Source organism: Chrysochloris asiatica, unplaced genomic scaffold (genome assembly GCF_000296735.1).
Source record: "Chrysochloris asiatica unplaced genomic scaffold, ChrAsi1.0 scaffold00043, whole genome shotgun sequence".
Taxonomy (NCBI): Eukaryota; Metazoa; Chordata; class Mammalia; order Afrosoricida; family Chrysochloridae; genus Chrysochloris; species Chrysochloris asiatica.
Genome location: NW_006408561.1, coordinates 783,951 through 810,073, shown reverse-complemented (window position 1 = coordinate 810,073; position 26,123 = coordinate 783,951). Strand labels below are relative to the sequence as shown.

Here is a 26,123-nt window from a genome sequence, read left to right as displayed (position 1 = left end):
CAAGTTTTCAAGAGGGAGTTTAGTTTCAAAGTGTGCAGGGGTAGGTAGAATCCTCACTAAATAGTTTTCATTTTATCTAGACAGGTCTGGTAAAAGGAGATGGGGATAAGATTCTTATAATTCAATAGTGAGTAATTGTCATCATGATGAATTGTGATGGTTACAAGTGTAAAGTTAGAAATTTTGTAAAATAAAGGGGGGAGTAGTTAATCTTACATTCCAGAACAGAGGACCCTAGGACCATCAAGGGAGAAGAGCATGAGCTGAGTGTGGGTCCCTATCCAGAGAAGCAGCAACACCCGAGATGGAGGCAGAGATGAGGGCATGGAGAGAGGAGCAGCTGAGGACTCTAGACTCATGTAAAGAGAAAGGCTGTGTGTTGGAGGGCAGGAGGCAGGCTTGCAGAAAGTGCCCTTTCGTTATTTAAATGATTATATTTTCTTGAGTATTCTTGTGTATATCCAAAACCAAAAACAAACAGGGAATAAAAGCAAATACTGTTTAATGATGATGCACAAAGGTGATTGTAATAATTGCAATGAAATGAAATATAGGATGACTGTAAAACTGATGTTCTCCCATGTAAACTGTCACTCAATTCACAATAAAAACTTAAAAAAACACCACACTGATTTTGTAGCAATACTTTTAGACTTACCTTGTACATAGGATCAATTGAATATATGCAGATACAAGTATGCCTGATTAAAAATTCTAAGCAGACTAGGCAAAGAAGATAGATTCCGTCACCTGAAAAGGGCATCTATAAAAGGCCTACAGCTGACATCTTGCTTAATGAATGACTTGCCCCTAAGATTAGTTCTATTCAAAACCGTATTGCAAGTACTAGTCAAAGTAATAATGCCTCGACTTGGAATATGGAAAGATTCTACAGGCAAAATGCTGAGTGATGCAGAAAACATCAAAAGAATATGGAGGGAATACAGAGTCACTATACCAAAAAGAAATGGGCAATGTTCAATAATTTCAAGAGGAAGCATACAATCAAGACCCAATAGTGCTGAAGGAAGATGTTCAAAATGGTCTGAAGGCATTGGCAAAGAACAAGACTCCAGGAATTGACAGAATACAAATTGAAATCTTTCAACAAACTGATGCAGCACTGGAAGAACTCAACCATCTATGCCAAGAAATTTGGAAGACAGATACCTGACTAACTATTGGAAGAGACTCATATTTGTGCCCATTCCAAAGAGAAGTGATCCAATGGAATGTGGAAATTGTGGAACAATATTATCACATGCAAGCACAATTTTGCTAAGACAATTCAAAAACGGCAATTACCATACATTGACAGAGAACATCTAGAGTTGCAAGTTGGCTTCAGATGAGGACGTGGAACAAGGGATATCACTGCTAACATCAGATGGATCTTGGCTGAAAGCTGAGAACACCAGAAAGATGTTTACTTGTGCTTAATTGACTATTCAAAGGCTTTCAGTTGTGTGGATCATGACAAGCTATGGACAACACTGTGGTGAATGACTATTCTGGATTACTTAATTGTGCTCATGAGGAACCTGTACATAGACCAAGAAGCAGCTGAGTGGTTTAAAATTAGGAAAGGTGTGCACCATGTTGTAGTCTTTCATCATACTTATTCAATTTGATTGCTGAGCAAATAATCTTAGAAGCTGGATTATATCAAGAAATAGTGGCATCAGGTTTAGAGGAGGACTCATTAACAATCATTGATAAGCAAATGATACAGTCTTGCTTGTTGAAAGCAAAAAAGATTTAAAATTATTACTAATGAAGATCAAAGACCACATTAAATGTTAATTAACTAACTGTTTGGTCAAATATAGCCAGATAATTTTTAAGCTGATAATTATATATGTCTGTGAATGATAAAGATTGTTGCAGAAAGGTTCCCAACCACTAGTACATAGGGTTTCCCAGGTGCAGCTTGTGGGTTTGAATTGTCAACCTTGAGATTAGCAATCCAGTGCTTATCCTACAGAGCCATGCCAGGACTCCACTGATGATACTACTTAGTTACAATCAAACACTTCATGTGATTAGTTGTCTTAAGTGTGAAGGACCAAGGTCATGTTTTCCTAATCTTTTTTTTTTATACTTTGGACTGCTAACCACAAGGTCAGCAGTTGCGACCCACCAGCTGCTCTTCGGGAGAAAGACGAGGCTGTCTGATCCCCATTAAAGATTTACAGCCTCAGAAAACCTAGGGAGCAGGCAGTTCTACTCTCAGTCCCATAGAGTTGCTATGAGTCAGAATCAACTTGGTGGCAGTGAGTTTGGTTTTGGTTGGATCTATATCCTAGTTTTGTGAGTAGTGCACGGGGTCTTAAAAGCTTGCAAGCGACCATCCAATATAGAATCATTGGTTTTTATTTGTCTAGAGTAGCAGAAGATAATGAACCAGGAATCAAAGAACGAATTGGATTGCAGTTCTAACTAAATGTGTCTGAACTGAAGAGGGGAATGGTGCCTAGCTATCATTACTGACATTCTGATCATTGACACAACAAATTAATCCAGGTCAAAAAGGGAAGAAAGCTGAAAGGAGTTACAAATTCTTACAAAATCTAGACTTACTAAATCCATTAAGATTGGAAGCACCCCCAAACCTATTACTCTTATAAAATTTTTAAACCTTGAAGTTATACCCTGAAATCATCTTTAAACTAGACAATAGTTTTTGCTACATTAGTAAAACTGTTCACCTTGAATACCGAGCTGTTTAAAGGAATTAGTTATATGACTTCAAATTGACAAAAGTAATTCTAAAGCATAAATGAGAAATTTGGGGAGGAGTAGTAAATCTAAGTCAATTGTGGTGAAACAATATGAGTAGAGAGAGTGACAAAGGTGACACATGTAACTAATGCTATTGAATTGTACATACAGAAATTGTTCAATAGGTGAACGTATAGTTTTACCAAGAAAAAAAGAACAAAGAAGATTCATGACACCTGACTTTTAAGACTTAGGATAAGCACTCAACCTCAAGGTTGGTTTAAACCACAAGGTCTGTGGTTCAAACTCACCAACTGCTCCTCAGAAATCCTATACAATGAGTCAGAACCAACTTGATGGCACTTAACAACAAAAACAACACAGTGATGCAATAAAAGAGTTATACTGGCAAAGGGAGCATGGTGGTTCCACTCATTAAGTACTGGACTGGGAACCACAAGGTCTGAGATTTAAGTCTGCCAGATGCTCCGCAGGAGAAAGATGAGGCTCTCTGCTCCCATGAAGATTTATAGCCTTGAAATACAAGGTCACTGTGAGTAGGAACCAACTCCAAGGCACTTACCAACAACAAATAACAAGGGTAAGCCAAAAAGTATTGTTACTAAGGTTTACATGCCAGGGTTTATTTCAAACCAAACGTGTTTAAACATGGTTCTGCATTTATTGGACTCCTGCAGACAAATTCTCTCAGTAATACACTAGTCTTAATCTCATTAGGGTGCCTTCAAAAAAAAAACAAGAAAAAAGAGGATAGTTTGTGTGCTATGGATAAAAAATGATTTTGAGGTCCGAGTTAATATCAATTAAAAAAAAATTAACTCAAGTGTGTATCGTCCCAAATCACTGAAGCTTTGCAACAAGTTTTTGGGAATACTGCCTCACATAAAATAAGTTTTTAAATGGATCAATCATTTTAAGAAAGGTCAAAAAGTGCCATGAGAGGGAAGACCAGAAAACTTGATGAATGAAGAAATAGTAGCTGAAGTCTGAAACTGGTGGAAGAAGACCCTATAATTATCACAGATTCAACTGCTACTGAAGCTGGGATCTCTGCTGGTTTGGCACTTCCAATTTTAAGTGAACATCTTATCCTTAGCAAGCTTTTGACTCGATGAGTGTCAAAATCATTAGGGAAAGATCAGTTAGTTCAAAGAGGGAATCTTTCCATCAGCCTTTCAAACAAGATCAAAGCTAATGAAGATGACTTTATGGAATGAATTGTAACCAGGGATATGTCGTAGATTTACCCAATCCAGAAAGCAAGGTTCAGTCAAAGCAGTGGCTTCTGAGGGGATCTGTTGGGCCAGTTAAATTCAAGGCAGGAGGCTGGCTGAGAAGGTTATGGTGACTGTTTTTTGAAATTTAAAAGAGAGAATCTTGATAGATTTTCTTAAAGGACACAGGATGATCATAGGGGACTTAGTTGGAAGAAATTGTAAGAAACTTGAAAACTGCACTGGTGAGGAAAAGGTCAGGAAAGTTGCTTTTTTTCTATCATGGTAATGCACCTGCTCATTCTTTGAGGTTAGCAAGAACTTTCTATGAGAATTTCATTGGGGAACCTTATCCCCTCTACCCTACAGCCCTGATCTTGGCCTTTCAGACTTCATTTTGTTCCCCAAACTCAAAGAAAATTGAAAAGGAATACGATTGAGCCCCTCGAAATGCCAAAATTGTCATTTTGATGCGGTATCAATAGAAGAGCACAGAATTCTTTGAGGAAGGGTTTTAGAGATGTAAACATTGCCGTCAAAAGTGTACAGACCTCGAAGGAGGATATGTGAAGAAACAACAGTTTCACATTTTAACATTTTTGCTTAACTAATAAAGATTTTTATGGTTTTGTAGCAATACTTTTTTTACTTACCTTTGTATTTACAAATACAAGGAGGCTTAAAAAACAGTTCATGGGAAAATTCCACTATCTTTTAATTACATGTTCCCACTAACTTTTTGAAGTCCCCTGGTATGTATGTAGAAATATCTTCCCGACGTATACATGTTTGTAAGTGTAGTATCTTTTGCCTACTTACATCTGTTCATTTCCCCTGTCTGCCTATGTATATACTTATAGGTCAGTGTTTGTAGGCTTGGGTATGTAATAGTATTTCCCTTTGGTGTTTGAACTCTTATGCATCTCTCCATGTTTTTCCTTTTTTTGTGTGTGCTGATTACCTCTTATTGTATGCTGCTTTTCTCTTCACCCAAATTAATACCTAGTTGGAGTACTGGTGTGGAGCTGTAGGATCAGCACTGGACTTCTAATCACAAAGTTGGCAGTTCAAATCCACTAGAAACTCCTTGGAAACCCTATGAGTCGGAACCAACTCAACAGCAACAACTTAACAACTCAACTTAACAACAACAACAACATTGTCTAGTTAGTAAATTTCCCTTCTCTCCCATTACCTCTCATGCTTGGTAACCATCAAAGAGTTTTTCTCTCTTTGTGTAAACCTTTCCTTGATTTTTTTCTTTTAAAGCTTTTATTGTGTATTGAGTGATAGTTTACGTGGCAGAACATTGGTTTTGCACCCAACCAATCAATTGTATTTTGTTTCATTGCAATGATTACAATCCCCTTCATGCAGCATCGGTTAACAGTATTGCTTCTATTTCCTCTTTTTTTTTTTTTGATGTACACAAACAGAAATATATATTAGTTTAAACAACCAATGGGCACATTTGGAAGTCAGCCTCCTGCCCACTGGTACACAGTTCTTTCTCTTTCTCTGGGTCTAGAATCTTCAGCTGTTCTCTCTCTCCATGTCATCACCTCTGCCTCCATTTCTGGTGTTACTGCTTCTCTGGTTAGGATCCTATGCTCCACCATTGTTTTTTCCTGTTGATGGTTCTAGAGTCCTCTGTTTTTCTTTGCCTTTTTATAATAATAGTTGTTGTTATTGTTGTTAAGTTAACCAACCACCAAGTTGGTTCTGCCCCATAGCAACCCTGTATAGGGTTTTCAAGGAGCAGCTGATGGGTTTAACCTGCCAACCCTGTGGTCCACAGTCCAGTGCTGATCCTACAGCGTCACATGACTCATACAATATTTGACTTTTTGTGATTTGACTAATTCCACTCACCTCCATTGCTCAACTTGCAACAAAACAAAAGACATGCCTAAAAGGTGAACAATAACACCAGAGAGGTACACACTCCAAAAGGAAAGACAAATGGAAACAGTAAACACAGGAGGGAAGTGGGAAGAGTGATGCATAATGTGGGGACTGCAATCAGGGTCCAGAAACAAAGTGTATGCAAATTATGTACTTATAAGGGTCTATCCAGACTATAAGGAGTCCTGGTGTGGCACTGCGGGTTAGTGTGCTGGACTGCAAGGTCCATGTGAACTGTAAAGTTGCAGTTCAATCTCACCAGCCACTCATAGAATCTCTAAATAGGGTTGCTATGAGTCGGAATTGACTCAATGGCACTAAACAGCAACAACCCAGAATATCTAGAACTCCTACAACTCAACAATCAAAAGATAAACAACTCAACTAAAAAATGGACAAAGGACTTGAATAGCTATTTCTGCAAAGAAGATCTACAAGTGGCTAATATGCACATGAAAAGATGCTCAAAATCATTTAGTCATTAAACTAAAATCTAACCCACTGTCACTGAGTTGACAGCAACAACTTTTTCCTATGGCATGGTTGTCTACCTAGCAGTTACCAGTCCAAGGCTCCTTAATCATTAGGGAAATGTAAATACAAACCACAATGATACTACTATAATAATAATAATAATAATAATAAACACAGAAAGTAAGTGTTGATGAACATGTGGAAAATCAAAACGTTGCTTGTAGGAATGTAAAACAGTGCAACTGCTGTGGAAAACAGTTTAGTGGCTCCTCAAAAAATTGAACATAGAATTACCATTGAAGGAAAAAACAAAACAAAATGTGAATGAGTTGTTGAATGGAAAACCAATTTGGTCTGCAATCTTTTACTCAAAGTTTATAATACAATAAAGATTAAAAAAAAAAGTGGACATATATACAATAGCAAATAAGCACATTAAGAGATAATCAATATATTCATCGTATAGGAAATGCAAATTAAAATTACAAAGAGCTACTATTATTTGCATAACCAAAATATAAAAAATTATAAAACAAAACAAACAAAAAAACTCCCTAACACTATCAAAGTACTGTATATGGAGCAAGTGAATTGACTTTTTCATACAATACTGGTAGGCATGCAAAATGGTTTAGCCACTTTGGAAAATATTCCAGTCTTAGGTATTTACTCAAGTGGAATGAAAACTCATGTTCACACAAAAACCTATATACAAGTGTTTATAATAACTTAATTCATTTGTTGTTCCTGTTGTTAGGTGCCATCGAATCAGTGCAGACTCAGAATGATCCCATGTACAACAAAATAAAGCACTGCCTGGACCTAATTACCTATAAACACTCTTCAACTAATAAATCTATGCAATAAAATACCACTCAGCACTAATAAATGAATATACAACAACATGGACAGATCTCAAATCACATTATGTTAAATAAAAGAAGTCAGACTCAAAGGCAATTATGTTGGATGGTTCCATTTATATGACATACTGGAAAAGTCACAACTGTCGGGATAGGCAATAGGTCAGTGGTTTCCAATATTTGGGGATAGGAAGGACTTATGACAAAGGGCATAGAGCAATTTTAAAAGATGATGCAACTCTTCTATATCTTAATTCTAGGTGTAACAAACAATATGATGTATTTGCCAAAATTCCAACAAGTATGACTAAAAAGACTGCATTTTACTACATCTTGTTGTTGTCATTGTTAAGTGGTGTCGAGTCAGTTCTGACTCATTTCGACCCAGTTTCTGAGAAGTGATTGTTGAGTTTGAACTGCTAACCTTGTGTTTCAAACTCACCTTGCAATCAAGTGCTTATCCTGCAGTGCACCATACCAGGAACCCATTTTACTACACACACTTCCGTAAATCACAATTTTAAGGAAGGTTTTGTTTAGAAAATGAACAGGCAAATCATAAACTGGAAGAAAACATTTATAAAATATATTTTGACCTGTATTTAGAATATGAATACAAATCTGCTATTAAAAAAGCTTTTGAAGCCATTCCTATAGCGTGACCTCTCACAACTCAATAATATAAATAATTTCCTACAAAAATAGGCAAGAGAGCTGAATAGACATTTCAGGAAAACATATACAAAGACAGATACTTGCATGAAAAGATGCTACGAGAACATGCATCACAGTCAGATGAGATGCACACAAGAAAATGGCTAAAATTAAAGAGAAAAAAAACAAGCAACATAAGTAATGTCAAAGATGTGGAACAAATAGGAACACATTTTGGACAACAACTTAGCAGTCTCCTATAAAGTTAAAGCTACACATACTATAAAGCAAAGAAATTCTATTCTTAAGTATGTACCCAGAGAAATGAAAATATATGTTTGAATATAGTTTTGTATTCAAATTTTTAAAAAATGTTTCTCATAAAAACCATCAACTGGGAAAAAACAAAACAAAATATCTGTCCACCAATTGGTAAATGGATAAGCAGAGTGGTATAGTAATACTAGGGAATACTACTCAGCAATAAAAAGAAATGACTTAACAATGGCAATTCTGAAAAGTATGATGAAAAGTGAAAGACCATAGATTACATACTGCATGGTTCCTTTTATACAATATTCTAAAAATAGCTAAACTATAGTAGCATAAAGCCGATTAGCAGGCGCTAAGATCTCGGGAGGGAGAGAAGGAATTAACTTCAAAGGACTACAAGTGAACTTTTTAGAGTAATGTAATTGTTTCTTACAATGATTTTGGTGGTAGTTACATAATGGTATCTGATTGTCAAAACTCAGTGGATTTTATACTAAATATTGGGAAATTTTATAGTGTTTATATTAAACCTTTGCTAGACTACTGTAAATTCTCTTGATAAGGATAAAATAAGAAAAGCTCTAAATCCTACTGTCCCCAGACAATACCACTATTAACATTTGATATGCATCATTTCAGATATTCTCCTATGTAAATATTACTTTTAGTAAAAGCTAAATTAAGGTCAGATTTTTCGTACTGCTCAGAAGACTCTTTTGCAAATTCCAAAATATACTTCGGTTTCAAAACACACACCTATGTACATTGGGAAATATATAGAGAGACTATAATCTTCCTAGTTACGATAGAACACCAAATATTCCTACTGTGTAATGTCCCTTTCTTGCCATTAAATATTTGAACTTTTCAAAATTTAAAAAATTAATATATAACAATTCATTTAATAGATTTTGGATTATGTTTTCCACTTTTGCCAAGTAAAATTTTAAAAAATGCTTTAGAAAAACAAAACACACTCTTAATATTTATAGGATGACAGGAAATCTAAAAAATATGTTAACACTAACAAAACATTAAAAAGGAGTTTTTGGTAGGGAGAAAGAATTACTTGTTGCCATCAACTCTTCGTAAATTTCAGGGAAGATGCTAAACTCACACACAAAACGGGCCACTCTATTTAAACAGTTTTTTTTTTTTTTTTTATTATTATTATTAATGAAAGAAAAAAGAAACCCCAGGGTCTAAAATGTAATGAGTGATCCTATTAGTTCCACCAGACTAAAATCATACAGTCTACGTATGTGGTCTTTGCAGCCACATCTGTCATGAACCATTTTTTCACCACAAAATGCAAAATACTGATGAGACCTGGGAAAATGTTCATTTGATTTACCCCTAAAAGTAAAACTGGCTTGTAGGAAGACTGGTAACATTTTTTTTTGTATAGAGCAAACTCAGGACTTTTAGAATCAGATTAGAATATAATCTAAACAAAAAAGAGAAAATAAAAATGAAGTAGAGTACTAAACATTATTTAGACATTTTTTTTAAAACACCAAATATGTTGTTTGGTTAGAAAACAAGTGTAATTTATTAAAGGTAATTAGTATATGTGAAGTATATATAAAGTGCTTGTCATACAGTAGATGCTCAATAAGAAGGACTCATTATTTTAAATAACTTCATAAATATTTTATTAAGCATTTTAGATACTTCATTGCTATTCATTTTTAAATATCTGGTACACTAAAATGAAAACTTTATTTAACATAAAATATACTCTAGAAAATTTAGGAGTAATTTCTTTGACTTAACATCTGAAATCTACATGAATTATTTTTTGGTAAATTTCTTTACATAATACCATCATACACTTACTATTTTTATTTATTTAATTTTTTTTTTTACAAAAGGCCTATAATTTCTCTTACGAGAAAAGTTTCTTTACAAATTTTCTGATAGCTTAAATTAAAAAATATTAACAGGTGTTCAATTCCTTAAAAAACCCCATGACATAGTTCTGCTTTGGATAAATTATTTACAGTAATTCTAAAATCACTGAAAAAGAAACTGCATATTTGATATATAAACAAGCATTCAAATCTTATACACTTGTCAGTCTTTCAATAATGAAGTCGGGGAAAATGAATTCACAGACACCCAAGTGAATTGGCAACTGTAAGTGACAGAAGCCCTTCTAAATCCTCTGTTTACACTGGGGATTAGTGGAGTAGATTTTGATTTGCAAACTGAACAGTCCATGGTCAAGGGAACCTGCTCCCTGTCAGCCCGCAGGGCATCAGGACAAAGCATGGTCCTGGTAGGAAGTGACCCATAAACGTATTCCTACCCAGGATTTATACAAAGCCAGTCTGCCTCACAGAAACTCCATATGACCATTAACTGGCCTGCAAGGCCTGCCAGGAGGCCTAATTACAGGTCTACAGAGCCCAATAACAAAAGCTGAAGGGCTTTAGCCTAGGGATGATCTGCTTTATACTGACTTGAGAGAGTCCATATAGAGGACCCAAAAGAAAGAGGTTTAGCTTTAAAATTCTCCCCAGAGATCCAGCATTGTACTTCAGTCTAGAAAGCCCACATGCAACATACTTCAGTTAGGCTTAAACATACTACCCTCTCAAAATTAACATTCAACTACTGTCTGCTTAACATCTGCTCAAACATGGCAAGTTGCTGTGATATTGTTAGACTGTAGCTGATAGCTTTCTTCTTACCAAATATTATCAGGAGTACGTAATTGCCATTCAAATATAAATATGTTACAGGATAAAACAAATAACATACTTAAAAAAGGCAACTATTTACTTAACAATTCTCATCAGGAAGCACTAGTTATATATCTGGATTAACAAAAAGTCAAAAATCATGTTTATTATTGGAAATTGGAACTTAAATTAACATTACCAATTTGATTTTGCACCAAAGTTTTCAGTTTTATGTACAATTTCTTAAATTGGTATAAAATATACTACATGGCGGGGGCGGGGAGGAGACTTTACCATTTCCTGAGTCAATTAAGTCCTTTCAGGTTTTATTCATTTGTTCCTTTTTAAAAACACTACTCCTAATTGTTGGTAACGTTTTCTAACTGTACACACATGCTAGCATACAGAGGCTATGTGGCTCGACGTCTTTCCTGTAATACCTTGTAAAACCATTCCTAAGGAGCGCTGGCAGCCCAGTGGATTACAGGTTGTGCTGCTAACTGCAAGGTCAGTAGTTCAAATTTACCAATTGCTCCTGGAGAGAAAGTTGAGGCTTTCTGCTCCCATAGAGATTTGCAGCCTAGAAAACCCTATACAGGGTCACTGTGAGTCAGAATGAACTAAGTGGCACACAACCACTACCACCACTCTTACGCCTACTTGCTAACATTTCTAGAATGCTAACTAGACACCAGGTGCTGTTCTAAACTCTTTATTATAGTAATTTCTTTGGCGCTCATAACCTACTCTATGAGGTATATATTCTTATTGTTTCCATTTCATAAATGAAAAAAAACGAGACTCAGCCAGCTTTAATAACTTTTCCATGATTTCACCAGTAAACAGTGGAACCTGGAAAAGACACACAGGTCTGCCTGACTTGAGAACTTAACTACAATACCAGCCTCTAATACTAACGGCTAATATTCACTGAGTCCTTGCTATGTCTCAAGTACTAAGTGCTTTATGAATGATAATTTATCTATAGATGAGGAAACTAAAAATGGGGGAAAAGATGCTGTGACCTGCCCAGGGTCATGCAGTTAGTTAGTGAAGCTGTGGATGATTCTAGACTACAGAGACACACTGATGCAAAAGCCTATACGGTTGAGATTAAGTATGAGGACAATTCATTTCTATGGAATACAAATTTACATTGCATTCATTTACTCCACATTAAAAAAATTACTTTTCCTTTACATCAAAGCCCCTCTCACAATGAATTAGTCTATTCTCTGAGCCACAGAGCAGTGGTCAGCTTTAAGCCAGAAGACTAGAATGGATTTCTATGAGTTGGTAACAACTCAGTGTTATCAATGCAATCACATTTCTAATTCTCTGAGTTTCAACCTTAGAAAAGTTCTGGGACTCCTGAGATCATCTGGCTATGAAGAGAAAAGGTTAGGATTTGGCTGAACTCAAACCAAACCAGCTGCTGTCACTTGGAATCCAACTCATGGCAATCCCATGTTTTTCAAAAACAAATTGTCTTCCTAGGGTTTTCAAAAGCTGTCAGAAGTAAATCACCAAGTTTTCCTTCCAAAGTCCCTAGAGTACATCCAGACTGCTAACCTTTTGGTTAGTAAGCAAGTATTTAACCATTTGTGCCACCCAGGAAGTTACGACTTGGCACAAGTACTTAATGAGTAACTAAGGGAATGAAATCTGTTTAAAAGACTCCAGAAGAACTGGGATAAGGAGTAAGATTGCGCAGTGATTAAGTGCTCAGCTGTTAACTGACAGGTCCTTCACCCGTTTGGCCTGCCCCCCCACTCTGCAGGAGGAATAAGTGGCAACCTGCTTCCATAAAGGTGATAGACTTGGAAAACATACTGAGGAGCTGCCCTCTGTCCTGTAGGATTGGTATGAGTCAGTATTAACTAGACGGCAATACATTTGGGGTTTTTGTTTGTTTATCCCTAAATGCATACAACTTATTACCTGCTTATAGTGTACCTGTGTGTAACTAAGCTATGATTTTACAATACTTAATCAGCTTCTATCTCAGCAAGAGTCATTAAAATGCACATCTCCAGTTAGGTTGAAGACTTAAATAAGACAAAAACACTGAAGATCATAAAACATATTACCCTAAGTTTTTCAGAGTTAACATAAATGTAATGACATCAAATATTCTTTCTCCCCTCCTTCCTTATTCTTTCTTTATACATATGAAGGGACTTTTAAAAACTGTAAAATAAATTCCATTATCCTTTCATTCCAATTTTCCTCAAATTTTTGAAGCCTTCTCTTACATGAAAAACAAACACTTTTTTCTTGGACTTTAATCATTCTGTGTTATCAATAAAAAATAATAATTTCAGAATCAAAGAATTGTTTAAAGAGAGACCTTATATTAATTTAATATAATTGTGGAACTAAACCTAATAAAACAAATATTTAGTAATATTTGTTAGTGCCCTTCTTTCTGCCCATCATAGCTCAGGGATTTAGGCTATGAAGAGACATAGCTTAAGAGTCAGAAATCATTGGATTGAGTCTTGGTTCTGCCACTTATTAACTATGTGATCTTTTACAAGTCATTTAAGCTTTCAGGATATTTGTAAAATGGAGTTAATTAACTCTCCATGCAATTATGTGAGGTGAAATGATAAAAGATCATGAAAGTGCTTTGAAAACTATAAAGTACAACATAAAGGGTTGTAGCTCTTAAGAAGGAAATGAACTATTATTACAAAAGAGATTTTATGAAAAAGTTGATTTACCCTACACACAAAAAGGACTTTCTGTTTTTTGTTACATTAGAGATATAATTTTCATGTTGTATATCCTTGTGTTCTGTAGGATAAGCACTGGATACCTAACCTCCAGGTCAGTGGTTCAAACTCACCAGTCACTTCCCTGATGGAAACCTATACAGGGTGTTTATGAGTCCGGAATGACTCAACGGCACTTAAAAACAACATGTGTCAAGAAGTCAATTAAAAGTAAAATATTAAGGTAATTTTAGAGAAAATTTCATCTTGAAGCAATGTTGTAACAAGTATCTTCTCAGGCTTATAAAAAAATATTTGTCTAGGAAAAATCTCTCCTCCATTTTTTTGTTAGACACATAAGTATACTTGACACAAGTATACTTGGCACTGTGTTTCTGTGGAAGCCTTCAGTAATTAACAGTAAATGTGATGGAGTCAAAGAAATCCTTAACGTACTGTCTTCCTTCATCCTCCTGTGTAATAATCGTGCTTCATTATCTTTTATGTCATGAACTACCTTAAAGTTTAAGTTGAAAAAAATGAGAATATTGGCATATACAAGCATCTTTTACTCTGATAGCCAGGAAACTTTTTATAGTATATTCATTTAAAATCTATCAAACCTACGTAAAATGAACACTTCGGTATTTAAAGGTCTAATTGTCAGATAGCTACACCATTTGTTTCTCCACAATGATTTATTCATCAAAGATTAATAACAGCAATTTTATTTGGTATAGTACCTCTACAGGTGTCATTAAAACTACTGGGAAAAATGCAGACGTTTTAGATATGTCTACTAAAGGAGCTCTGGTAGCGTAGTGGTTACGAATTGGGCTGTGAACCACAAGGTCAGCAGTTCGAAACTACCAGCGGTTCCGCGGGAGAAAGATGAAGCGGTCTGCTCCTGTAAAGATCTGCAGCCTCGGAAACCCTGTGTAGGGTCGCTATGAGTCGGAACCGACTCCACGGCACAAAAACAACTACAACAACAACTAAGCTTAAGAAGCGTATTCTTTCATTAGAAAGACAAGTCTAACACTCAGGAAGCAATGTTAGTATCAGCAGTGGATGAGTAAATATTAACATATAATGTGCACAGACCAGGACAACAAGAACTAAAAGGAGAGAAATACTGTGTGCTGAAGTGGTCAGGGAAGTCATGTGGGAATTTGATATGACACAGGACTTAAAGTGCTTGCAAAGCAGAAGAGGAAGGAGGAAGACATTATCGAAAGAGAAAAGAACCAGGAGCAAAGATTCCCAGGTAGATAAGAACATGAGCAATTCAAAGAACAATGAAAAGGAGTGCAATGACGGATCTAGGAGATAAAGTTAGAAAAGTCTGAGTCTACTGTACAAAACTTTGGAACCTTTAGCATAGACATGTGAAACTGACAATGTAAGCAACTAACAGTCACTGAGTAATTTTGAGCAAGAGGGTAGCCTGACTAAATAGTGGCCAAGAATGATTCATCTAGCTCATTGTTATGAGGTGCTGGGGAATTGATTTTCCACTCACAGTGACCGATGTGACAGAGGACAACTGGCCCACAGGGTTTTCTAGGTTGTAATCTTTACAGGAGCAAAATACCAGGGCTTTCTCCCCTGGAGCCACTAGGTGGGTCTGAAACTCCCAATTTTTTTGTGAGCAGCCAAGTGCTTTACTGTTGTACCACCAGAAGTCCTCTGAATCATCTAGCAGCAGTGCCAAAAGAAGATATATGCAAAAGAACTGGTGGTTACTATTTGCCAAGACCTGGGCTAGGCATTTTGTGTGCTATAATATTTATCTTCACAATAACTCTACAAGGGAGCTATTATTTTCCCCACTTAGAGATGAGGAAAACTATGGTACATTGTTGTTATTGTTAAGTGCTGTTGAGTTGGTTGTGACTCATAGCAACACTCTTTAGGATTTCCAGGGAGTGGCTGGTGGGTTTGAACAGCTGATCTTGTGGTTTGAAGTCCAGTGCTGATCCTCTAGCACCACACCACGACTCCTATATTATAGGTCCTCAAATGTAAATAGTTTCAAACAGGAAATGTAAAAAACACAGTAAGAAACTGTAGTAGGCTGGAAAATACACACATCTGTCATAATCTATAAAGAAAAACTGTTCTGGCTAAATAAATAAGAATAGTTAAATGGTGGAAGCAGTATTCACTGTCATGTCTCTGTATTGGCAAAAGAACTGAAGCAGGAGGCCAATTAGGAGGTAATGTGATAACCTTTGCACAAAATGTTTGGCATCTAGAGTAAGAAGATGTCAATGAGAAAGATGAGAAAGAGGCAAATATAAAAAGAAAATATTTCAAAATAAGAATCATTAAGTCCAGGTAAATGGATGTCTATAAAGGAGTCAAAGACAAAAATGTCAAGGTTTTGAACCTAGATAACCAGGTCAGTGGTTAAAGTACTGAAAATATTTTAGAAAGAAAGAAATCATGACAAAAGTGTTTTTAATTAAACGTTTCTCAGTCTGATACGGTATATCATTAGCTAAGGTTATAACTTAAAAATTCAGTCTTACATATTTAAACAATTTTGCCATCTTTTGCATATTATAACAATTTGGGGAAAAAAACAGGCTTAGATATAATCTGGACTTCATATCACCTTTGACATAAAAGCAAAAAAAAATAAACAAAAGACATGGAATTTGATTGCAACTGCAAAGAAGCAATGAACACATAAAAAAGTATTCTCTATGAATCTGAGGATTTAGAGTAGTGAAGCACAAAAATAGTAAAAGTTTAGCGCATGTAAAATTTGATCATTATAGATACAATAAAATCTCTGAATTCAAATTCATGTCTGATACAATAAGCATGACACCTATAGTTATGCTTTGCTTAATATTATTTTATTCATATATGTATCTTTTTAAAAGCACACCACTAACAATCATTGCTAGCTGTTCTAAGTATACTTCAAGCCAATAACATTATTCAAGTCCACTGATATAATCATTGCCACTGCAATGGTTATTTATAAAACTTTTTCTGGAACCCAAGGCTAAAGGACAATGTTTCTATATATGACCCCATCTAACAGGAAGGTAGTGCAGCTGTTAAGCACTCAGCTGTTAGCTGAAAGATTGGTGGTTCAAACCCACCCAGCAACTGGTGCTTCCAAATCATTGACCCTGTGGACACTTAGACGGGCAAGTAAAGAGATAATGTAAGAGATTCCTGAATCAATGCACACATAAGTATCTTCTTCACCAATGAAAACTAAAATGCAACTAGTATAATTCGGTGGTTGTTGTTGTTATGTGCCGTGGAGTCGGTCCCGACTCATAGCGACCCTGTACAGGGTTTCCGAGACTGTAAGTCTTTACAGGAGCAGAAAGCCTCATCTTTTTGCTGGTAGTTTCGAATTGATGACCCTGAGGTTAGCAGCCTGATTTGTAACCACTATGCTACCAGAGCTAGTCTGATGCTATCTTTGAAAGTAAAATAGAATTCTCATTTTCCAGTCTGCTGAAATGATAAGTTCTTCTCAAATCTTTAAAAAGTAAATTGTAAGAAAGATGTACTTGTAAGAAACATGTACTATTTTGCGATATTATTCTACTTCTTCCTCAAGCTTTCTCTTAACAACCTGTCACTTGAATAAATTACATACATATTTGAAGAGCATATTAAGATTCAGAATAAAACCAGCCCTTAGAAAAGATAACATGGATCTTATACATTTTTTAAAAGGTAAAGTATTTAATGTCTACATGAATCTGAATATGATGTCTAAAATCAAAGTCATAGCATTATTGTACCACTGAGAAATAAAATAGACTGATGTAGCAAGCAAAGGCCACTATCAGTAATTGTCTTGAAATATGGCAGAACTAAGTAGCTTGCATAGATAACCTGAGGGAAATCAGATAGGAATGAATTAGGACATGTGTCAACGTTGACTATAATTGCAATAAAAAAAAAAAAATGAAATTCAAAGCAAATCATCTTTTCCTCCCCCAACCTCCTTCATATTAAGAAGAGTACAGACATTTTGTTTTCATGAAATAATAATAATTAAAACTTTAAAAAAATGATGTCTGTCACTTTTATATACATAAAAAAAGGCAAAGAATGACCACTGCAGCAGTAAATATTTCAGGTAATAAGCAGCTATACATATAATTTAGATTGCATTAATTTGTGGCGATATATGAACATAGGAGTTTTTTTCGCTTTACTTGTCACTGTTTTCATTTAAGAAAAGTTAATTATAAATACTCACCAGCAGCTTCAAGAACCAGTTGTAGTCTGGCTTTGGCCTGTTCAGCTGGTGGCTACAAAAGAACCAAAAAAGACATTTACGGGTCAGTTTTAATAGAACTTCAAATTAATGCACTGTTAAGTAAGTATCAGGAAATTAAGAGAGCTTACTCATGATCAATTTAAAATGAATATCTATGCATAATCTTTACAAAATTCCATCACAACAGCTTGAACCCATCTACTATCTTCCCAACTTAGTAGTCAAATCACTTTTCATTAATAGGATCCCAGAATTAAACTTTCAGTTTTTTCTTAAATTAGATATTATTTCTTTTGCTACCCAATATTGTACCAGTCAGCACCAACATAAATAATTTTTTCCCAGCTTGGTGAAACAAACAGTTAAAGGAGAGACTATTAACTGAAAAGTAGGAAGTCTGAGTTCACCAAAGGTGCCTCTGAGGATAGGTGATTTACTTCAAGGAGGTAACAACCACTGAAAACCCTGTGGAGTGCAGATCTACTATGAAACACGTGGAATCGCCATGAGTCGAATTTGACTCAACAGCAACTAGTTAGACTTTCTGCCGCCTTTTCTTTTTTTAAATAAGGCAAAACCCACACATTTAAGAACATATCTTCAATTTACATTATTTCTTTGCATACATAAACACGCGAAGTGACCTATTAGAATTCCTATTGTCCAAGAGATCACACAACCCACATCCTAAAACCAAAATTGTTTGCTTTCCAAGTTATATTTGAAAGTTTTAATTGTGGTGAAAACAGAACACTAACACAGAACACTATGTAAACCCCATGCTTTCAGTTCTTGCCATCAACTCAGTTCCGACTCTATAGAGGGTTTCTGAAGAGAAGCTGGTAGGTTTGAACCACCGGTCCTGAGGTTAGCAGTCCAGTGTTTATCCTATAGCACCACACCAGGACTCCTTAGTTCCTATTAACTGCCCTAAAGTTGTTCTTCAGCAAACCCTGATTCAATAATGTGAGCAATGAAAAACACTATGCTGTTTTTCTATCATTGATTTCATTTTGAGATTTTTGGAAACTGTGTTGATGGTATCCCAACTACAGCATGAACTGGATCAAAGTTAAGATCTTTTTATAAAAACCTATTAGAAACTGTTTTAAGAATTTACTTCCCAATACATTTATAAGGGTAAAAGAATGCAACAAAATACATGGAAACCATCAGTTCACATATAATAATTCACTATTTGAACATTTCATAATTTGTGAAAAATAATTAAACAACAGAAAGAAGAGACTGTTCTCAGAAAAGTTTGTGTGGTGTTTATGAATAAACTGTAAAAAATTAAGAGGAAGAGCAGTAAATGAGATGAATGAGGAAACAGAACTTTCTAGACCACAGATTAAGACCATGAGTAAACTATAGCCCTGGGCCAGCTACTTGGTTTTACACATCAATTTTATTGGAACACAACCACACCCATTCATTTACAGTGTCTATTATTGCTTTCCAGCTACAACTGCATAATTGTGTATTTGTGACAGGGACCATATGGTTAGAAAAGCCTACAATATTTACTATCTGTACCTTAAAGGCAAACCTTGCTGAAAACAGATTGTTGTTCTGTGCCGTGGAGTCGGTACCGACTCATAGTGACCCTGTACAGGGTTTCCGAGGCTATAAATCTTTACGGGAGCAGAAAGCCTCATCTTTCTCCCTCAGAACAGCTGGTAGTTTTGAACTGCTGACCTTGCGGCTCGCAGCCCGATTCGTAACCACTACGCTATTTTAAGCACGTGGGGTAGGGTGATGTGATCAAATCAGCACTTTGAAACACCCTTTAGCAATAGCTCTTAGAATGAATTGAAAAGAGTGAGAGAGACTGAAGACAATGAGTCCAGTTTTTTTTTTTTTTTTTTCTGTTTTAAGTGCCGTCCAGTCTATTCCAACCCATAGTGACCCTGTATAGGGTTTCTGAGGAGCAGCTGGTGAGCTTGAACTGCCAATCTTGCCATTAAAATGGCTTTGCTGTCTGGCACATTAACCCACAGTGCCACACCAGGACTCCATGAATCCAGTTAGGGGACGGTTAAAGAATCAAGGTCAGGGCAAAGTAGAGCAGTAGCATAAGACTTGAGACAATGAATCAGATTTAAGAAATGTTTAACTGGAAGAATGAAAGAACTGATTGGTTAGGAGCGAAAGAAGAATTCATTAAAAAAAAAGGAAAACTCGATCATATGTTTTCTGAGAAAAGTATGAAAGGACACTTTATAAAAAATATAAAGTACTGAAAATGTATGATATCTCAAGTGAGAATATCACAGTAAAACATCAATAAAATACTGTAATATATCAAATGTAATCTAACAACAGCCATAAATGAAAATACTTAATATATACATTTATTATTAATACATGGAAACTGACGTTTGCCATCAGTGTCAGGGAATCACAGAGAGTGTGGAGAAAATGTACCGCATGGGCCAGATAGAGTAAGCAGCTGAAAGTCAGCTCCAACTGATAATTTTCATGCAGAAACTTAAGACCAGGGCTAAACAAATTTGTGATTTTTCATAAGAATTAAATCATGTGAATGAACATTGTGTAAAACAAACACAGCACTTCCATGGGAAAGGTCAACCCTAACGCAGACTATCTGTGACCTCCGCTATATACCTACCAGAGTAGAAACTGGACATACATTGTGTAATATAGCAAAATTAGAATGGAAAAGAAAGAAATGATATTTTGACTAGCAGGCCATAAGAAAGCTAAGAAGTGTGAAACACATATTTCAGAGTATCCTTTGATAGAAATATCTTAGACATGGCATTAGTTAAGATTGTTCAATAAAAGGGTTTTATGTATATGAGAAAAGACTTTTAACTATATTTAGATACAGAAAAGCAAACAGAATCATGTGTACCCAACATGCAGTAAAATATTACCAATGCAGCTAAGCTCCTCACCCAACCAAATCCAGTTCCATAACATCTCATTCAACCAGAGTCTTGAAAACCTGGCACAGCACTGTAGGATAAGCACTGGACTGCTAACCAAAAGGTTGGCTGTTCAAACCGACCAGGTGCTGCACTGAAACTCTATATAGGGTCACTATAAGTTGGAACCAGTTTGACAGCTCTTAACAACAATAATAATGAACATCTTGAAAATCTGGTGTTTACGATTGCAAAACAAAGACTCTTGATGACTGATGTTCATGATAAATACATCTATTAAGACATACACTTGCTTATTTATTCCAATAGGATTTCTATCTTAAAGATAAAGACAACTGGGGGAAAACAAAGGTTTGGTTGTTGTTGTTAAAGTGTTGTCAAGTCTATTCTGACTCAAAACAACAACAGAATGAAACACTGTCTGGTCCTGTGTTATCCTCACTACTGCTGTTAGGTTTGAGGCCATTGCTGCTGCCACTGTGCCAATCTATCTCTTTGCGGGTCTTTCTCTTTTTTGCTGACCCTCTCATTTACCAAGCATGATGTCCTTCAACAAGGACTGGTCCCTCCTGACCACATGTCTGAAGGATGTTAGACAAAGTCTTGCTATCATAGCTTCTAAAGAGCATTCTGGCTGTGCTTTTTCCAACACAGGCTTGCTTGTTCTTCTGGAAGTCCATGGCACTTTCAATATTCTTCTTCAACACCATAACACAAATGAATCAATTCTTCTATAGACGCTATTATTAACTGTCCAACTCTCACATGCAATGAGGTTATATAAGATAGCATAACCTGGATAGGGTGCATGTTAGTTCTCAAACTGACATCTTTGCTCTTCAACACTTTAAAGAGGTCTGGTGTGCAGCAGATTTGCAGCTTCCAAGAGTGTTGATAGTAGATCCAAGCAAAATGATGTCTGACAACTTTAATCATTTCTCCATTTATCATGATGTTATTAACTGGTCAAATGGTTAGGATTTTTGTTTACTTTACACTGAGGTGCAACCCATATTGAAGGCTGTGTTCTTTGATCTTCACCAGTACTTTAAGTTCTCTTGGCTTTCAGCAAAGTTATATCATCTCCATATGGCAGGTTGTTAATGAGTCTACCTCTAATCCTGATGCCACATTCTTTTTTATATAATCCAGCTTCTCTGATTATTTGCTCAACATATAGACTGAATAAGTATGGTGAATGAATACAATCCTGGTGCACACCTTTCCTAGTTTTAAACCATTTAGTATCCATTTGTTCTGTTCTAATGACTGCCTCTTGGTCTGCATATAGGCACCCCATGAGAGGTAATAACACTTAATAACACAATTAAGTGTTGCGGAATACCCATTCTTTGCAATGTTATCCATAGTTTGTCATGATCCACACAGTCAAAAGCCTCTGAGTAGTCAATAAAGCACAGGTAAACACCTTTATGGTATTCTCTGCTTTCAGTCAAGATCCATCTGGTGTCAGCAATGATATCCCTCATTTCACATGCTCATCTAAATCCAGCTTGAACCTCTGGAAGTTCCCTATCAATGTACTGTTTCAGCAGTTTCTGAATTCTCGTCAGCAAAATTTTACTTGCATTTGATAGTAATGAGATTGTTCAATGATTTCCATATTTCATTGGTTCAGCTCTTTTTGGAATGGGCACAAATCAGTTGGCCATGTAGTTGTTTTCCAAATTTCTTGGCATACATTAGTGAGAGCTTCCAGTGCTGCATTACTTTGTTGAAAGATTTCAATTTGTATTCCATTAATTCCCGGAGTCTTGTTCTTAGCCAATGTCTTCAGTGAACCTTGGACTTCTCCCTACATTACCACTAGCTCTTGATAATATAGTACCTCTTGAAATGGTTGAATATCAATCAATTATTTTTGGTACCATAACTTGTATTCCTTCCATCTTCTTTTGATGCTTTCTGCATCATTCAATATTTTGCCCATAGAATCCTTCAATATTATAACTCAAGGCTTGAATTTTTTCTTCAGTTCTTTCAGCTTGAGAAATACTGAGTGTGTTCTTCCCTTTTGGCTTTCTTACACCAGGTCTTTGTACATTTTACTATAATACTTGACTTTGTCTTCTTGAATTGTCCTTTGAAATTTTCTGTTGAGATTTTAACCTCCTCATTTCTTCCCTTCACTTTAGCATCTTTATGCTAGAAAGCAAGTTTCAGTCTGTCCTCACATCCATTTTGGTCTTTATTTCTTGTCTTTTTAATGGACCTTTGCTTTCTTTCTGTACGATGTTCTTGATGTCATTCCACAACTCTCCTGGTCTTCGGTGTTTAATGCATCAAATCTGCACTTCAGATGATCTCTAAATTAAGGTGGAATGTGTTCAAGGCCAAATTTTGGCTCTTGTGGACTTGTTTTAATTTTCTTCAGCTTCAGTATGAACTTGCATATGAGTAACTGATGGTCTGCTCCACAGTCTGCTCCTGGCATTGTTTTGGCTAATGATATTGAGCGTTTCCACCATCTTTTCCCACATATGTTGTCAATTTGATTTCTGTGTATTCGTATTCTATCTGGTGAGGTTCATTTGTGTTGTCATCTTTTATATTTAAAACAATATAAAAAGGTATTTACAGGTAGAAGAGACTATGACTCTCTCTTGGCCTTAGCACCATCTTGTTAGAAGCCTCCAAGCCATGAGAGCCAAGTGGAGGAAGAAATGAATGTGCAGGCTGAATGAAGCACAGGTCCAAGTAAATGCCAGTGTGTGTACCCACGGAAGCCACAGCAGCAGGAACATGGACTGCCGGAGGTCGCAACACTGGTGCAAGTTGACTATATGCTACTATCTAGAATTTCTGGCTCAGTGGATCTGGAATTCCATTGCCATTTGATGAATGTTGCGAACACCTGAGACCCACCTTGCTGTACCAATTCAGTTCGTTTTGATCCTTTGTCCTGGACTTATGACATTCTGGACTAATTAATTCTGTTCTGTTGTGGCTGGATGTACCATGTACAATAAATCATCTCTTCTGTCTTAGCTGAAGAATCAAAAAAAAAAATATTTGCAATGATTAAGTCGTTGATTTCTAGTACCATTTCTATGACCAAGGTCATATTTTCCAACTACTAATCCATTCTTTTTGGTTTTACCATTTGCATTCCCATCACCAGTCATTATTAATACTTCTAGATTGCATGTTTGATCAATTTCAGACTGGAAAAGTTGGTAAGATTCTTCAAGTTTTTCATCCCTAGCTTTAGTGGTTGGTATACCATTTGACCAATACAAATTGAAATTGCTCAACAAACCTGATGCAGTACTGGAGGCACGCAATCATCTTTGCCAATATATTTGGAAGATAATTTCATGGTCACTGAGTGGAAGAGATCTGTATTTGTGCCCATTTCATAGAGAGGTAACCCAAAATAATGCAGAAACCATCAAACAAACACATGCAAGTAAAAACAAAATAGAGAGTTTTGAAAACCTTTGTAATTCATTTTTATTTAGTTTTTTTTCATATTATCTGACTTAAAATGAAAATAAAATTGAGCATAAAAGTTACAGTAGTTTTTATTTTAGATGAATATGAATTTGCCCTAAAATTGCACAATGGAATAAATTCATTCAGACCCAGAAATTATACCTTATTAAATAAATTAAAAAAAAACAACACAAATACAAAATGTATGGAATACAACAATTTTTCAAAATAGCAATTTTATGAACACACATACCAGAAAAGAATTTTACAATTATGTTATGTAAGGCAAATTTATGAAGGAAAAAATTGTATTTCATTACAAAATAGTATTCCTTACATTAAATTAGTTCAATAATTAAACAAATATCACCAAAATCAAATTCTAAAGAATAAAAATGTGGTTCCTTTAATAAATAAGATTTAGTATTAAAACATCAACTTTGTTGTAAACTTTTACAGGTTGTATTAAAGTGAAAACTCATTATTGTGTTGTCATAGCCAAAAAAATTGGTATAGATACTGTACCATTATTTCAGTTCATGTGAGGAAAACAGTAATTCTGATAGGATTTCTCATAAAGCTTAAAATGCTCAAAGTGATTTTAACCTTGGTTGAGAGGTTGCTTATCTTTCTATTGCCACGGATTCTCCAGAACTGCCTTTTCCCTTTCTTTGCCCTAATAGCTAAGTGTATCTACTTAACTTCATTTGTAAGCCTTAAGTGTAGAAAAGAGTACCAGTTTCCCTCAGAAGAAACAAGAGCACCTAAGAAAAAAATGAAAAGATGGGTCAGTCTTTTGGTGACCCTCTTCAGTGTCTAGACTTATTTCGTTGGTTCTAAATTTACTCTTTATTATATCCCATCCCCTGAGTTCCTTAAAAATAGACTGTATGACTAGGTTCTCAAAATAATGTATAAGCTAATACTCAAAACCTGCCCAATTCTTTGAGTCAAAGCTGAATAAAAAACAAAAAACAGAAGCCTAATGACAACCGTTAAGGATGAGTTTGTTCTATATAACAGTTCATACACAAAACTATTTGAACAATTTGCTTACCTACCCTTATTCATTTTCATTTATATTCAGCTCCCTAATATGCCCTGGTCACCACTATTGAAATTCTGTAAGTTAGTCAAGCTAAAACCATTCCAGCTGCCAACAAGAGTTCTGAATTTGCTAAAGGACTCCTGGTATGGTGCTGTTGTTGTTGTTATGTGCCATGAAGTCAGTTCCAACTCATAGTGACCCTGTAAGGGTTTCCAAGGCTATAAATCTTTATGGGAGCAGAAAGCCTCATCTTTCTCCCGCGGAACAGCTGGTAGTTTCAAACTGCTGACCTTGAGGTTTGCAGCTCCATTCGTAACCACTATGCTACCAGAGCTTTAGTGGACTGCAAACCATAAGGTTGGCAGTTCATACCTACCAGCTGCTCCTTGGAAACCCTATACAGGGGCATTGTGAGTCAGAACTGACTCGACAACACATACCAACAACGAAGGGTAAGAAAGCAGAAAATCTGAAAAAAAGAATAAGGCTGAGCCAAAAGAGAACTTAAACCTCACAAAATCAAAACTAGGATTCAATTATATGGTTTTCAGGTGTTGCCCTAAATTCCATATGATCATGTACTTACTCTCTTTACCAAAAAAGAATACACAGTCATAAACGAGAATTGAAACATCCAGTTTGAAATAATTTAGATCTTCCAGACAAATGGTATTATAGTACTATCAGGCCCTCAATGCCATTTTGTCATCACATTCTATAATTGATAATTTGTTGATTTAATTTTTTATGTATAAAGTACTGTTCACAAGTTGAGGAGAAAAAGATGATTACGCATAGTTTCTGATTTTAAGAAACCTATGCTATATGAATATGCTTAAAATATTTACTGATGAAGATCAAAGAGCACAGCCTTACGTATGGATTACAACTCAATGTAAAGAAAACAAAAA

At 35.7% G+C, this 26,123-nt stretch overlaps 1 protein-coding gene across 1 annotated transcript in view; it reads right to left on the bottom strand.

Annotated features, from left to right (window-relative positions):
- The window catches only part of RSRC1 (arginine/serine-rich coiled-coil 1), a 534,244-nt gene that overhangs the window by 204,249 nt on the left and 303,872 nt on the right, over positions 1–26,123 (bottom strand). Inside the window, exon 5 of the mRNA XM_006861773.1 lies at positions 17,773–17,824. Within this exon, the coding sequence (XP_006861835.1) occupies positions 17,773–17,824 (52 nt within the window). The remainder of the gene's footprint in view (positions 1–17,772; positions 17,825–26,123) is intronic.